Source organism: Ursus maritimus, unplaced genomic scaffold, assembly GCF_017311325.1.
Source record: "Ursus maritimus isolate PB19 unplaced genomic scaffold, ASM1731132v1 scaffold_14, whole genome shotgun sequence".
Taxonomy (NCBI): domain Eukaryota; kingdom Metazoa; phylum Chordata; class Mammalia; order Carnivora; family Ursidae; genus Ursus; species Ursus maritimus.
Genome location: NW_024423786.1, coordinates 51,134,148 through 51,149,403, shown reverse-complemented (window position 1 = coordinate 51,149,403; position 15,256 = coordinate 51,134,148). Strand labels below are relative to the sequence as shown.

At 42.9% G+C, this 15,256-nt stretch overlaps 2 protein-coding genes across 2 annotated transcripts in view; one reads left to right on the top strand and one right to left on the bottom strand.

The window, feature by feature from the left end:
• The first annotated feature begins 10,453 nt into the window (after positions 1 to 10,453).
• Positions 10,454 to 11,110, top strand: MBD3L1 (methyl-CpG binding domain protein 3 like 1). Its single transcript, XM_008705481.2, has one exon. The coding sequence runs from the start codon at positions 10,454 to 10,456 to the stop codon at positions 11,084 to 11,086; it is 633 nt and encodes a 210-aa protein (XP_008703703.1). The 3' UTR covers positions 11,087 to 11,110.
• A 2,135-nt stretch (positions 11,111 to 13,245) lies between these two features.
• LOC103676324 (mucin-16) overlaps positions 13,246 to 15,256 on the bottom strand; it is a 92,802-nt gene continuing 90,791 nt past the window's right edge. The window contains 3 exon segments of the mRNA XM_040628278.1: positions 13,246 to 13,344; positions 14,779 to 14,858; positions 15,061 to 15,102. Coding sequence (XP_040484212.1) covers positions 13,246 to 13,344; positions 14,779 to 14,858; positions 15,061 to 15,102 — 221 coding nt within the window.

The following is a 15,256-nucleotide window of genomic DNA, read 5'->3' as shown; positions in this document are numbered from 1 at the left end:
GTTCTCAGTTTGTTTCTCAGAGTCCATAGTCTCTCATGCTTCATTTTATGCAATCCTGTCTCCACCTTCACACAGCTTCACACAACCCTAAAGAACGACGTGTCCATATTTAGGGCTTTAAATTTTTTGTGCATGCTTGCTGTCTTAATTTCTTTAAAAATGGATTACGTACGCACATTGCTCTACAACTTGTCTTAAGAGATCAAACACTATTTTAAGAATTTTGGGGGGACAGGGAGGGTACTAGGTCATAAATACACATATAGGAAAACTTTAAAAAGTGATGCAAAGTCAGTAAAATATCCTCACTCCCAGCACTGTCTCCCAGTCCTTTGCCCAGAGATAAACATCTTTCCTCCTCTATCCTTTTAGATATAGGTGTGTATGTATGTGTATGTATATCCTCAAGCCCAAGAGGGAGGTCTGCAAGCAACAACTGTAACTGACAAACTGTCCCATGCATCTGGATCTACAGAAAAGAGATTTAAATTTCTGGTGGAAAGGGATAAACCAGTGATGAATTGATAGGAAAAAAGAATAAAGAAGAGAATTTCACCATTTAAAAGGTTTTAAAAAAATGAGAGGGGCGCCTGGGTGGCTCTGGGGCGCCTGGGTGGCTCAGTCCTTAAGCGTCTGCCTTAGGCTCAGGGCGTGATCCCAGCATTCTGGGATCGAGCCCCACATCAGGCTCCTCCGCTGGGAGCCTGCTTCTTCCTCTCCCACTCCCCCTGCTTGTGTTCCCTCTCTCGCTGGCTGTCTCTCTCTGTCAAATAAATAAAATCTTAAAAAAAAAAGATATGTAAGAGAACTACATGCTATTTTTTCAGAGGAGTTATTAGAAAAAGTCAAAAGCTGAAAAATGAAAACACTGTATAAGGAGCTAATTTAGGAACACAGAGTTACAATTTACCATAAAGTTGTTTCTGGGAGTCAGAAAAGAGTGAGGAGGATAGCTTTTCATTATAAGGCTTTAAGCATTATTTAAGATATAGGTATATAGGCAGACACACACATGCATACATACACAGAAGCCTGAATTTGTATTCCAAAGGAATCATCAAACTGTAAGAATAATTTATGAAAGTGATCCACTTTGCAACAACAGGATATATTTTGAAAACTTCAGTCTTTAGCATAAAAAAAGCTATAATCATCCTTGTGGAAAAATAGAGCATTACTTTCCAACATACGTGATGATAAGCATTTTACGCACATCACTCCTATTTTCACAGCAGATCTATAAGGAAGGTGCTATTATCTCTCTACAGTTTACAGATGAGGGAATTGATAGCCGCATATTGCTAAAATTTTCATATTTCATAGAACTTCTAACACATATTGTCTGATTTTAAAATTGTTTATTGAATTCTCTTTTCATTAATAAAATAATATGTGCTATTCTAACAAGTAAGCAAAGAGTATGTAAAAATGATTTAATAAAACTACAGTTTTCTTTGGATATAGTTAAGTATAGCAATCACTTTATGATTTTTCTGCTCTCTGCCTCACATCTAGGAAGATACTTCCTCTTCTTATAAAGATGCCAGTCATTTGGGTAAGGGTCTGCCCTGTTGACCCCATTTTACCTTAATTACCTCTATAAAGACCTTATCGTCAAATACAGTCACACTCTGAGATACTGGGAGTTAGGGCTTCAACATAGGAATTGTGGAGGAAGGGGGTGGTGCACATTTGAGCCCATAACAATCACTAACGGTTAAGGACTGGAACAACTCCCAAACTATATGAGACCAGGACAAGGATATCTGCAGCATCATTAATGTTCCTAATGACAAAATCATCTGCCCAGGAAATCCTAGGGGTTCTACTCCCAATTTGATTTTCATTTTATTAATTTTTATTTATTCTTTTAGAGAGAGTGCACAAGGGGGGGAGGGGCATAGAGAGAGAATCTCAAGCAGACTCCCTGCTGAGCACTGAGCCCCACACAGGGCTCAATTTCACGACCCTGAGATCATGACCTGACCCAAAATCAAGAGCCAGACGCTTAACCGACCAAGCCGCCCCAGTGCCCCATCACAATTTGACTTATAATCAGTAAGCACATCATGGTGACTGCGTACAAAACAGATGGATAAGAAGATTTTACACCTGAGGATAACACGTCGAAAATACAATAGATAAAAAGAACTCCTTTTTAGATCAACAAAACATGAAAAATAGGAAGCAAAAACTTAATACCCAAATCGGGGGGGAGGGGAAGAAAAAATACCCAAATAGTAAAGGAAAAAAATGTGGCTCATGGTTTGGGACGAGATGGTATAGACTCACTTTTCCCTGTTTCTTCCTGCTAAACATAATCTAAAGCCTTGGAAATAATTCAACAAATAATTGTATGAAGACTAAAAGATAGAAAGAGGGAGGTGGACTGGCTAAAGACCTCAGCACTCGAGGAATGACACAGCAACAAGTTCCTTACATTTTATTAAAATTTCCTATTTACACAATTCTGATCGCCATAGATACCTGCAACTTGGAATCATCAAGAGACCCAGGCAAAATAAGAGCCCTTAGACAAGCGTATTCTTTCTGGCTAAAGGGTCAGGTCATGGGAAACTCAGCAGGACAGAAACACTTTTTTGCCATGCCCACCCTACCCTACTCAAACTCTGTGCTGTCAGTGGGAACTGAGCGGGGAGTATAGACACCTATTTCTTACCATCAGCTCAGGCAGCCCAGGCAGGCACTTTCTTACCGCTGACTTGGTCTCTACTGACTCCCTGATTCAGCGGCAGCAAATGCCCCAGGAAGACACTTTTCTGTCCCACGAGCAGCACCAACAAAGAGGAAGCCAGACACCAGGACTCTTGCCATTCGCTGGGCAACAGCAGGCATCCCAGGTGGGTGCTTTCCTATTCCACTGCAGCGTCAGTGGACACAGAGCTGGGAGTCTGTTTCTTTGTCTCCCACTGGTGTGGTAAAAGATAGCCTGCTGGATCAGTGTCAGGGGAGAATGAGTAGGAAGTCTGGTCATTCACTCCTTCCCTGCCCAACCAAGTGCTATCAGCAGGCAACCAAGGGTTGTACTCCCTTTCCCAGCTAGCATATTGTCAGTGGAGATGGAATGAGACTCTGAACTTCCATTCCCTTCCAGTGGTGGCACGTGGCATCCCTTATTCTCTGAATTAAAGACAGAGAGAGGATCTTGGAGAGGAAGGAACTGGGGAAAGAACATGCCAAAAGTAAATTTCAGATCAAAGAAAATTACTAGGGACAAGAGAATCACTTGACGGTAAAAGAATCATTCCACCAAGAGGAGAGTGATTACAACAGAGAATCAAAATATGTGAATCAAAAACCGATGTGTCATCACATTGTACACTATAAAAAAAGATACCACATTGTACAACCTAAATATTACAATTTTTGCTCATCAACCGTCTCTTAATAAAGCTGGAAAAAGAGAAAGAGAGAAGTGTATCAAAACATAGGATGGTTTTATTGATGCTAGATGATAGCTATATGCTAAACAAACAAGCATAGCAAAACATTAAAATGGTAAAATCTATGGGGTGAGTATGCAGGGAGTCCCTGTGAAGTTCTTTCAATTGCTGTATCCTTGAAAATGTTCATAATTAAATCAGAATCTAAAACAGAAAGTAACTGGAAGGGAAAATAGAGGGATCCAAAATTATAATCGGGGACTTCAACATCCCCCTCAGAAATTTATGGCACTACTAGACAAAAAGTCACCAAAGATATAGAACTGAACAATGTCATTAAATATCAGTATCCACTTAACGTTTGTAGAACACTCAATGACATTTACAGGACGCTACATCCAACAACAGCTGATACACATTCTTATCAGGTTCCCATGGAACATCCACCCATACTGGGTCATAAAAGAGATGTCAACAAGCTGAAATAAATAGAAATCATACAGGGTGTATTCTCTGACCATAATAGAACCATCCTTAAATCAACAACATAAAGGTAACAAAAGAGTCTCCAAATAACTGGAAATTAATCAACCCATTTATAAATAATTTATGGTTCAATAGACACTCCCAAATGAAATTCTAAAAAAGATGAAATTACATCGACATGGATGGAACTGGAGGGTATTATGCTAAGTGAAATAAGTCAATCCGCGAGACACAATTATCATAGAGTTTCACTCATATGTGGAACATAAGGAATAGCACTGAGGACCATAGGGTAAGGGGGGAAAACTGAATGGGAAGAAATCAGAGAGGGAGATGAACCGTATGAGACTCTTGACTCTGGGAAACAAACTGGAAGGTTGTGGAAAGGGGGTAGTTGGAGGGATGGGGTAACTGGGTGATGGGAATTAAAAAGGGCATGTGATATGATGAGCACTGTGTGTTATATTCAACTAATGAACCACTGAACATTATATCAAAAACTAATGATGTACTATACCTTGGCTAATTGAATTTAAATTTTAAAAAAGGGGCGCCTGGGTGGCACAGCAGTTGAGCGTCTGCCTTCGGCACAGGGCGTGATCCCGGCGTTGTGGGATCGAGCCCCACATCGGGCTCCTCCGCTAGGAGCCTGCTTCTTCCTCTCCCACTCCCCCTGCTTGTGTTCCCTCTCTCGCTGGCTGTCTCTATCCTGTTGAATAAATAAATAAAATCTTTAAAAAATAAATAAATAAATTTTAAAAAAGATGAAAATAATACAACATATCAAAATTTGTGGCATGCAGATGATGCAGTCCCCAGAGGGAAATTTATAGAACGAAACGCTTACATTAGAAAAGAGGAAATGTCGGAAATCATTAATCTAAGCTACCACCTCAAGAAATTTTAAAAAGAAGAGGAAAATAAACTCAAAGCAATTGGTAGTGCTCTGTTTGGCAGCACATATACTCAAAGCAATGACAATAATAATGTCAATAAATTCTAAAACAAATGCAATAGATAATATGAAAAAATGATAAAACATTAAAAAGGAAATAAAGCCCGTGATTAAATAAACTGTATTTATCAATGGTTTACAATATTGTAAAGAATTCATTTTCACCCCAAATATTTGATTCAATGTAATAAAGTTAGAATAGAACCATAATGTAATTTTTAGATGAAGATGTTGTTTCTCAAATTCACAAGGAAGTGAAATTTTTCTTTTCTTTTTCTTTTTTCTTAAAGGTTTATTTATTTATTTAAGAGAGAGAGACGGAAACAGAGAGAGAGGGCACACGCACATGGGTTGGGGTGGGACAGAGGGAGAGAACCTTCAAGCAGACTCCCTGCTGAACTCAGAGCCCCACACCGGGCTTGAGGAGGGGCTGTATCCCAGACCCTGAGATCATGACCTGAGCCAAAATCAAGAGTTGGACACTTAACTGAGTGAGCCACCCAGGCGCCCTGGAAGTGAAATTTTTCAAAGAGAAAGAAGAACTTTTTTTGGCAGGAGCGGGGCTGGGGGGAATGAACAACAAGGGAGGATATGGAAAAAGTAATATACCACAACATTCTCTACAATTTGGTATGGAAGGAAAAACCCCAACAAATTGAAGAAGGATATGGAGGTTCCAGAAGAAAACCCTTGTATATATGGCAGTTTAGTTTTTGATAAATTCAGCATTTCAACTAAGTTGGAAAATGATTATTTAAAATTAAGGAGAATATATTACGTCTTTTAAAATTTGGCTGATGTCTGCATTCAGAGAAAGTTTTAAAGCTAAAATTTAAATTTAAAAACTTTTCTAAAATAGTTCAAGTACACCATGGCAAAAGCATGTATAACTTAGATATTTGACCGAAATATGAATCTTTATACTGTCAGTTGACAAAACAAAACATAGAAGGTACATAAAGGGTGGTCTGAAAAGGTCTTAGTTAGGAGATGAGTTTTCAGGGGCAGAAGAGTGGCTGAAGCAGTAGCGGACATACTTACCGTGTATTCAGTGGTGGAAGACGTAGCTAGATACAGCAGGAAATCCTCAAGGGTAGCATTAATCCGAGATGGAAGACCAACTGTGAGTCTCGATGGCTGAGGGTGGGTGTAGACAGGGACTCTTAAAAAGGGAGGGGAAAATCCCTTGATAAATAGAGGTAAAACAGTTTTGATTGTTTTCTAATATCTGAATGAATAAACATATAATGTTATATATCTGAGTGGTTTATTGTTCGAAAGCCTAAAAATGTGATGGAGACTTAAGAGATAAAACCTGAATGCCTATTTCCCCTGGGACCCATTTTAATCCACAAAGCTCTTAAAGAGTAACTGGGGAGGAGGCTTCAGGCACCTGCTTGGACAAAACCACAGGAGGAAATGAGGACCCTCAGTTTGCTCCCAAGACCCAGCACAGAGGAGCATCTGCATAGACCTCCAGCCAGGGAGGGAACGAGATGACACCTCAAGCGTTGGAATGGGGGTGGAGGTGCTTGGTACCCAGAACTCACCTTCCCATCCTGCCAGCCATGAGCTGGGGGATGCACGTGACAGAGTGCCAGGTTTCCCACACCTGGCAACCTGCTCCTGCCCAGGAAGGCACCCCCTCCCGTTTCCTGCCGTACCCCCTTTCCCTCCACACACACAGGAAGGGGGAAAGAGCGTGGGGCTGCCCTGGCGGGATCACGGTTGTGGCCTGGCCTGACCTGTCTGGGCTGCCCTGTGTTACCTTAGGGTACCCTGTGCCGAGAAAGGCCCAGAAATAAGGGCTGAGCCAATGTCTGCAGCGACTGATAGGGTTCTCACTCTTGGCTCTCCCGAGGCCAGAGCCTCGGAAAGTGGGGAAATGACGGGACCACACGCTGCTCTGTGGAGCACCTCTGGTCAGGTGAGCTGGGTGAGGGGCTGCCTCTAGAATGTGGGTGTCTGGTGACCAGAATTCTGTTGGGTTCTGTCACCAAGGAAGTGAGGTTGCTTCTTCAAGATTCCATTTCCTGGGCCCCTTCCTTCACTGAAACCCACCCAAAACCTCCACTAGCCTGTTGACTGCTAGCCCCACTTGGCTGTGTCATCTCCGTAACTGTATGCCAATACCCACCACAGCCGGCCCCACCACTCCTTGGGAGTGTAACCAGGGTCCCAGCTTGGAAGGGACAGAGCTGAGTTCAGTCCTCTTTTTTTCTCTGTCAGTTCCCTGTCCTGGAAAAGCCTTTGCGCCACTGGGGGCCTCTCCAGTCTCCCAACCTGCACAGTGGGATCCATGCTAGCAACGACTTCTTTTAGACATCACCAGGCGTACATGAGCTTCTATCTGCAACACCTGTGGGTTGGTGACACACGTATCTGATGAATAAACTCAGAGATGAGAATTACAAGCAGGGAACAGAGCACAGAATACCACGCAAAACAGGTCTGGGTTCCAGCTCTATCATTTATTAGATATTTGACCTTGGGAAAATTACTTACCTTGTCTGTGCCTCAGTTTCTCCATCTGTCATTGGCATAACAACAAGGGCACCTACTTTGTGAGGTCATGGAGAGCTATTAAAGGAGTAAATGTTTGAAAAAGGCTTGGAACATCTGACATATCTCAAGTGCTATATCTGTATGTTACAAATAAAATTTATAAATTCTTCTGGCATGGACTGTAAGCTCCAGAGGGCAAGAGCCGGTGCCTCGATGTATGTAGAAAGCACTCCATAACAAAGGATGGATATATGAATGAACAACATTTATGAATGTATTACCTACGTCACACACGTCCTCTTGATATTCTCAAGTAAAATCACACCCGAACATACCTGCTTTGTCTGGCATCCTCTTCTCTGCTTCTACGCAGGAATTACTGGGGCTTCTTGGACCCTGCTAACCCTGTACACTATAGAGTCCCTTCTCTGTGTCAGCAAATCCTAGTCCTTGTCCAATCCCTCCAGCTCCCAGGCCAGCACGCTGATCCTTCTCTTTACCTGGGAGAGAAGGGTGACCCCCACAGCTTGGCACACACACAGAGCATGAACCTTGGAGAAAATGTTTCCTTGGCCTGTAGCAGGTGGAAGAATGCAATGGCAGAGTGAGATGTTGGGAAAATCCTCCAGGTGTTGTCAGAGGGGTGGAGCCAGGGGATTTGCCGGCAACAGCTGGTCTGGTTGGTGGGCCGTGGTGGTTCAACAGTTGGGAGGGCTGCCATGTTAGAGAAGTGTTAGTGTAATATCTATATCGTGGCTGTGCAATTAGAATCAGCCTGATGAGTCCTCATTAATCCAACCTCATCTGTTCCCTGACTCACAAATCCAGCAGTGATTTGATGATGATATTGCGTTCTATCGTCTCATTTTCATTTATTGGCTAGAGTGATTATTATTTACATTTACTGTGTATTTTTAACATGACCGTCCCTGAAAGAGTTTCCCAAACAAATTGAATTTTTGATAGAAGCCAATGATGGGCAACTCACAAAAAATTTTATGCATAGTTTCTGGTTTGGCCATTCCTAGTCGATGAATTGTATGGACTTCTGACTTCTCTCTTGAGATCAAGTCCAGTTTGGACTCTGTGGGAATGCAACCTCATGGCATTTGAGAAGTCATGGTGGGGCGTCTTCTGTGTGTGTGTGTGTGTGTGTGTGTGTGTGTGTGTGTGCGCTGTATATTGCTATGGGGTGGAGGTAGACTCCTCTCCTTGGGAAAGTTTTTCCCAGACATTTTGCTCTGGGCTCTATTTCTACACACGGCTTGATCAGTACTGTCAATAGGACCGCTAAGCACTCTGTAATATGGATTTTTAAAAATTTAGTAGCCACCTTAAAAAGATAAAAACAAATGTGTGGGGCGCCTGGGTGGCGCAGTTGTTAAGCGTCTGCCTCCGGCTCAGGGCGTGATCCCAGAGTCTTGGGATCAAGCCCCACATCAGGCTCCTCCGCTAGGAGCCTGCTTCTTCCTCTCCCACTCCCCCTGCTTGTGTTCCCTCTTTTGCTGGCTGTCTCTCTGTCAAATAAATAAATAAAATCTTTAAAAAAAACAAAAACAAAAACAACAAAAAACCACAAATGTGTGAAATGAATTTTAATAGTATATTCTAAAACATTATAACCAAGATATTTTTACCTGTGCATGCAATCAATGTAAAAATTAACAGAGATAGTTTACATTTTCGTGTGCGCTGAGTATCAGAAATCCAGCACTTTCCACTTACAACACCGTCTCATTTTGTAAGTTGAATTCTGTCGGATGTATCTGCTTTGTATTTAGACTGTATACTATTCACAGATGTCAAACAGGATTCACATATCTAAGTCGTTGCAAACTTACCTGTAAGAGTTCCCCTTAAAGATCTTGTCATCTGAATACTGAAAAGTTCCTACTGGGTCTAGTAACAAAGGAGTCACTGTGACCTTATCAAGGAAGCACCCACAGAATGGGGAGAGCAGGGGCAAGAGTGGGGTGGTCGGAGGAGGTGCTTGAAGATGAGGCCCCAGGAGCACAGGGTGTAGATGACCTTTTCTCAGTGATTCACAATGAACGGGGAGGAGTATAAAGGGCCATTTCTCTGTGAAATATCAGGCAAGTTAAGGGATCTTGGACGTGTATGAAGTAAAAAGAAAAGGAGGGAATGTTTGAAACAAGCTTTGCGTAAAGCCACGGAATAAATATGCCAACATGTAAAAATAAAGTAAAATTTCCAGGCATGATGGATGCTTTGCAGTGGATGCAGATGATTTTGGATTTGTAGTGGTACCAAAGTATGTGTGCTCTTCTCAGCAGTTATCCTAAGATTAGCAGAAGCTGTGGCATGGTGGATAACCAGGGTCTTCCAGATTTGAAATTTTACAAGGCAGATACGATAAGTGTGAAGGAATTCTGAATTATTCCAAGGGAATTATTGAGATCATAGACCATGGAATCCAGGATTGCTAGGAATAGGAGAGGAAGTAAGGTGAAGATATGGTGATCTGGCATCACCTCCAATCTTGAGGGACAGGTAACTATTGTGTAAGTGTTTGAGTGAAAACTGAAAATCAGGAATTGTGGTGGGTGAATATGTTTTCTGAATTATTTATTTTGACCATGACCATGTGAGTTGACGTAAACGTCTGGGATATTGGAGTGAGTTGTTAAGAGTGGGGTAGATGATAATTTCACTATTGGTTTAAGCTCTGAAAGAGCTATGAAAACCAAGTGGTCAACAGGTTGACCAAATGAATAGTCACCTAACGCAGAAGGATGGTGGGGCTGGAGATTTAAGAAAAAGACTGGGCACCGTGTGTCTGGGGGTGGGGAGGAAGGCCAGGATTTGTATGGTTGAGAGTGACAAGGACAAGTGCGAATAAATCATAAAAGAGAGGGTCTTACAAGATGGTGAAGGAGAAATGATCTGGAGTAGGTCCTGAATTTTGACCTTGAACTTTCTAGTTTTGACCCGTCTATTTGATGACATCCCAGGACCCAGGTCAGATCTATCCTCAGAGGTAGAAGGGAAGATAACGGATACAATGGTGCTAAGGCAGCCTTCACTTGTCATTTTAATCCAATCTCATGATTTATTTTTATCGGGTAAAAGGAAAAGAAGTATGATGGTCAGGACTCCACAGAAGAAGCAACATGATTGTGGAAACCAATCCAAACCAAAGTCTCGTTTAAGTGTCTCAATCCCTTTGAGGATGTCCAGTTACATATTCAAGAGGCCAGTTACCAGAATCACATCCCACCCTGGCAATGAGGTCAGATGCCATCACTGGGAGGAAACCCTGGACAAACCCCAACAGGTGTGCTGGCAGAAGAGGCTGCAAGGTCTCCAGGCCCGCAGCAGCACAGGGGAACCATTAAGCACTCTGGATCTTGCCAAAGCCTTGCAAAAACTTGCGCCTAGGCGCACAGGTGAATATCTGCCAGGTGTTCTTGCAGGTGGTCTGAACTCCAGCCCCACGCCCACCCCTGCCGGGTCTTCGGATTTGGCAAAGGAGATTCCAGGAGCTGGTCTGGGTATCCCACAGCTCCTGTGCAAACAATTTCTGGTGACTGAGGAAGATATCAGGAAGCAGGAAAGGAAAGTGAAGATAGCAAGAGAAAGGTTGGCCACGGCACTGGCTGCAGACAGACTCGCTAGAGAGGCAGAGACAAGGAGGGGCCAAGAAGGACATCCCGAAAAACACCACCAAAAAAAAGAGAAGCCAGCGCAGATGACATGGGGCACGGCACTTTATTAGTCTCTCTGCAGTGTCCACTATGTCTTTGCGCTCTGAGCCCTCAAAACTTTAATATGTACCAGTACTTTCTTGTATTAAATTATTCTGTGTGACATAGACAACAGAGACAGTGATCTTTCTGAGCTGCAAGACTGGGTTTCTGGCAAGGAGAGAAAGGAGATCTTTCCATGTTGTACTGTTATCTTTCCTTCCTTTGTATGTTATCTGTATTTTAAAGTCAACAGAGACTGACCAAAATCACGGGATTATGTAGTGTTCTGGCCTCACAGACAGGGTGAAACACGCCTAGCTGAAATGGACTATTCTTTTTGTGTTAATATTCCAATAGGTTCCAACATCGTATTTTCTTTATGTTCTCAAAGAAGATATCTGTTGGTAGGTCTCTATTTTTCTGTTCTTTGTTGCATGCTAATTCAGAGTTCAGTACAAGGGAATAACAGACTTCTCACTTTTTAAAATATCTGTACGTGTTGGAAATTGGACTCGTGAACACTGATGTGCCGTTTTGGAGATCACGATGTCAAGACAGACCGCCTCCAGCATCACTCATCTACCACTGAGCTATGGCTCACTGGGATTCGATTGTCAGCTTACTTGAGCAGCCTGTGGTAACATTCAAATCCTTTTCATCATTACTTAACTTTTGTCTCATGGATTCATCAGTATCTGAGAATGAGTTATTAAAAAATAATATTTGTAACATTTCTATCTTCCCTAAAAAGGAGTTATTTTAAATTTGAATCTTCTCTCCTCTATTCTTCCATGAGGCACTCATCTGGAATTTTCGAATGTGTTTTAACATCTCGTTTTAAAACTAATTCTGATTTAGATACACTGAATTTTTTCTTTCCCTCATGACTCCGGTTGCATTTTTCTGGGTTCACATTTCTGCTTCCTGACGTATATTGTTGACTGGGTCTTTGACTGAAGGCCTTTGGCAGGTCAACGTTGAGTCTGTCTGTAGTTCAGGAAGCTTTTTCTCTTTTTCTTCGACAGATGGTGTGGTGAGGTGTTAATTTAGGTTCTTAGTAATTTTTTTTTTTGCTTCCTGGTTATTTAGTATTTCTGGGCCTCCATGTCATCAGCTATAAAACGGGAATACAGCTCTCAAGGAGGGGGAGGTACCTGAGACGATGCATGTGGGGGCTGGAGATTGAGAGCGCAGCTGGGAAAGTTTGCCACTCATGCTGCTTAGTAGATATTAAGGCGTCAACAATGAGAGTTCTCGTTCTCATTATTATAATCTCCAGAGAAGGCATTCCTAGCGAATGACTGCTTAAGACTGAGGATATGAAGCTCACACCAAGTCAGTCTGAATGGGTGGCATTGCTGTGACTTCTCTGCCCTTGGGTGTCTTCAGCTGTGGTCGTCTGCAAAATGTGTAGAGATCATGCCAATTACTGCCACAGTCCCAAAGCAAGACAGCACAGCTTGCCTCGTGCCTAGCTCATCTGGGGCTGCTTGTTGGGGAGACCCTCCTCTGTCGGGAGACAGCTGGAGTCAGTGCAGAGGAAGATGAAGAAAGACGGTCTCGCTTTCTCCTCCGATTTCTTCTTTCCCCCTGAGTGTTATTTATCTTTATATCCAAAGCAGACATTAGGGCTCTCAAGCCTTGGGATTTCTCTGGCACCGAGGCTTCCCGGATACCTAGTGATTTCAGCTCCAAGTCCTTCCTGACTCACTCATTCCTTCTTGGACCATTTCCCATCTTGGAGGACCCACGAAGGGAGAGGAGCCACTGAGGCAGACTGGTCTGGAAGTCCTGGTGAACCTGAGCTTCAGGGAATGAGACCGTGTTAGGGGGACTTTGGGGGTGGGGAAACATGGAGGAACGGACGTGGGTGTGGTGGCTGGCACTAGAGCCAAGGGGAGGTGTGCTCTACGGTTTCGAGGAAGGGAAACCTCGCACTGAGGTGGGATGTTGATGTTCCGTGATGACAATGTCTGGGTCTCTTGCCAGTTCTGGTGCTTCTGAGGGATGAAATGGCATGAAACCAAAAGACAGTTGTCCTTCAAGACTCACTGAAAGGGAAAACCTTCCATGTTGACCCCCTGTGAACTAGTCAGGGGCCAAGTCAAGAAGGGCCCAGAGACTGTGTCCGACCAATGTGGTTTATTCCTGTTCCAGCCAAGCTCCGCTGGAGCCCCAGGCGGAGCTCTCACTGCAGCTTCCTCAGGTCCGGGTGCGGCAGGTAATAGCCCAGGCTGTGCTGCTGAACCTCGTAGTCTCCCTCCTTCTTCCGCCGGCGGACAGTGACCTGTGAGGGCAAGGAGAGGGCATGAGAATGGCCTGGGACCACAGGGAGGGGGATGGCCAAAGCCGCAGGTGCCTGCTGCCCCCTGTGTGTCTCTCGACCCTTTTCTACTTCATTTTCTCTCATGTATGCCTTGTCCCTCTTTTATCCCTTTCTCGTCTCTCTTCCCTTTAACTCTGTTTTTCTACTCTTTTCTCCGACATCCCATTCATAACCGCCCCCTCCCTCCTCCTCCACACAGTGTACAATGTGTACAGTGTACAAGGAACTGTATGCACGTAGAGTGAACGCTTCGTAAGTTTTGATTATGACTTTGTGAACCATCACAAACAAGACGAGGAATGCTTGTCATCCCCAAAAGTGTCCTCATGCTCCTTTGTAATTCCTCCTTCCCTGCCATTTGCAAACACATTCTCGTTCCCAGGCAACCCCCGATCTGATTGCTCTCCCTGCAGATCAGCTCGTATTCTGCAATTTGTTTATAAACAGGATCATACGCTATGGACTCACTGTTATCTAGCTTCTTCCACTCCACATTATTATTTTGAGATTTGTGTATGTCAGTGCATGTATTCATAATTCATTCCTTTTTATTGCTGAATTAGTATTCCATTGTGGGGTTAACCACGGTCTGTTTATCCATTCACCTGTTGATGGACCTCTGCGTTGTTTTCCGTTTTTGGCTAGTAAAATCAAGTTATTATAAATATTTGGGTACAAGTCTTTGTATAGATTCTATTCTATTCTATTCTATTCTATTCTATTCTATTCTATTCTATTCTATTCTATTCTATTCTTTTATTTCTCTGGCATGAATTCCTAGGAGTGGAACGGCTGGGTAGGTATATGTATCCTTTAAAGATGCATCCATGGCTCCATAGCTCAGGGGTTAGAGCACTGGTCTTGTAAAGATGCATCCATGCTATTTCTCACGAGCACTGTTTGAGAGTTCCGGTAGTTCCTCATCTTCACCACCACTTGTCAGAGTCAATCTTTTTAATTTTAGCCGTCTTCTTGTGTCACAGTAACTCATTATGACTTTCACTTATATTTCCCTAAGACTTATGTTGTTTAAAAGAAGGAAAAAGCAAGGGGCATTGGGTGACTCAGTCGGTTAAGAGGCCGACTCTTGATTTCAGCTCAGGTCATGATCTCAGGGTCCTAGGATTGAGCCTCACATCAGGCTCTGCGTTCTGTGGGGAGTCTGCTTGAGGATTCTCTCTCTCCCTCTCCCTCTGCCCCTCCATCTGCTCATACTCTTTTTCTCTCAAATAAATAAATCTTTAAAAAATAATTTAAAAAAAAGGAAAAAGCAAGATACACACAAACTGTGAGAAAAATTCATAAAACATACTCCCAGCAAAGGACATATATTTATAAAAGATAAAGAACTCTTATAACCCAATAGTAAAAAGACAAGCAACCCTCCTTACTTACCAGGAAGCAGCAGATCAGGCATGTGATGAGTACCAAGAGTCCCGCCAAGCAGATAAGGATGATGGCCCAGAAAGGGAGGTCTGGGGAGACAAGTGCTGGTGTGAGTCACTTCCTGTCATTCCCCTAGGGCTCCTGCTCTCCCTGCGCTGTGCCTAACAGTCCCTGACATGGGTTGTCCAGCTTTCATCATTATCAAGACTCTGGGTACATGGTTTTCTTTGACTAGCTACAGCATCAAGACATTCCTTCCCCATCTTGGGCTGGGGGTTCTTTGAGGCTTACCAGAATTCTCAGTCAAGACATCATTTCTGTTGGGAGAATACCCTGGAAGTGAATGAAATGGAGAATACATGTGAGTGTGTTTTATGCTTTTTTTGGTTTTGTTTTTATGCTTTTTAAATAAAACTTTTCAACAATATCAAAACATACATCATCTAGACTTAACAATGTATATTTCACCCAATTAAAACTATTTCAT

Coding starts and splice junctions, on each gene's coding strand:
- MBD3L1 (XM_008705481.2), top strand. CDS start 10,454: ATGGTCAGGACTCCACAGAAGAAGCAACATGATTGTGGAAACCAATCC.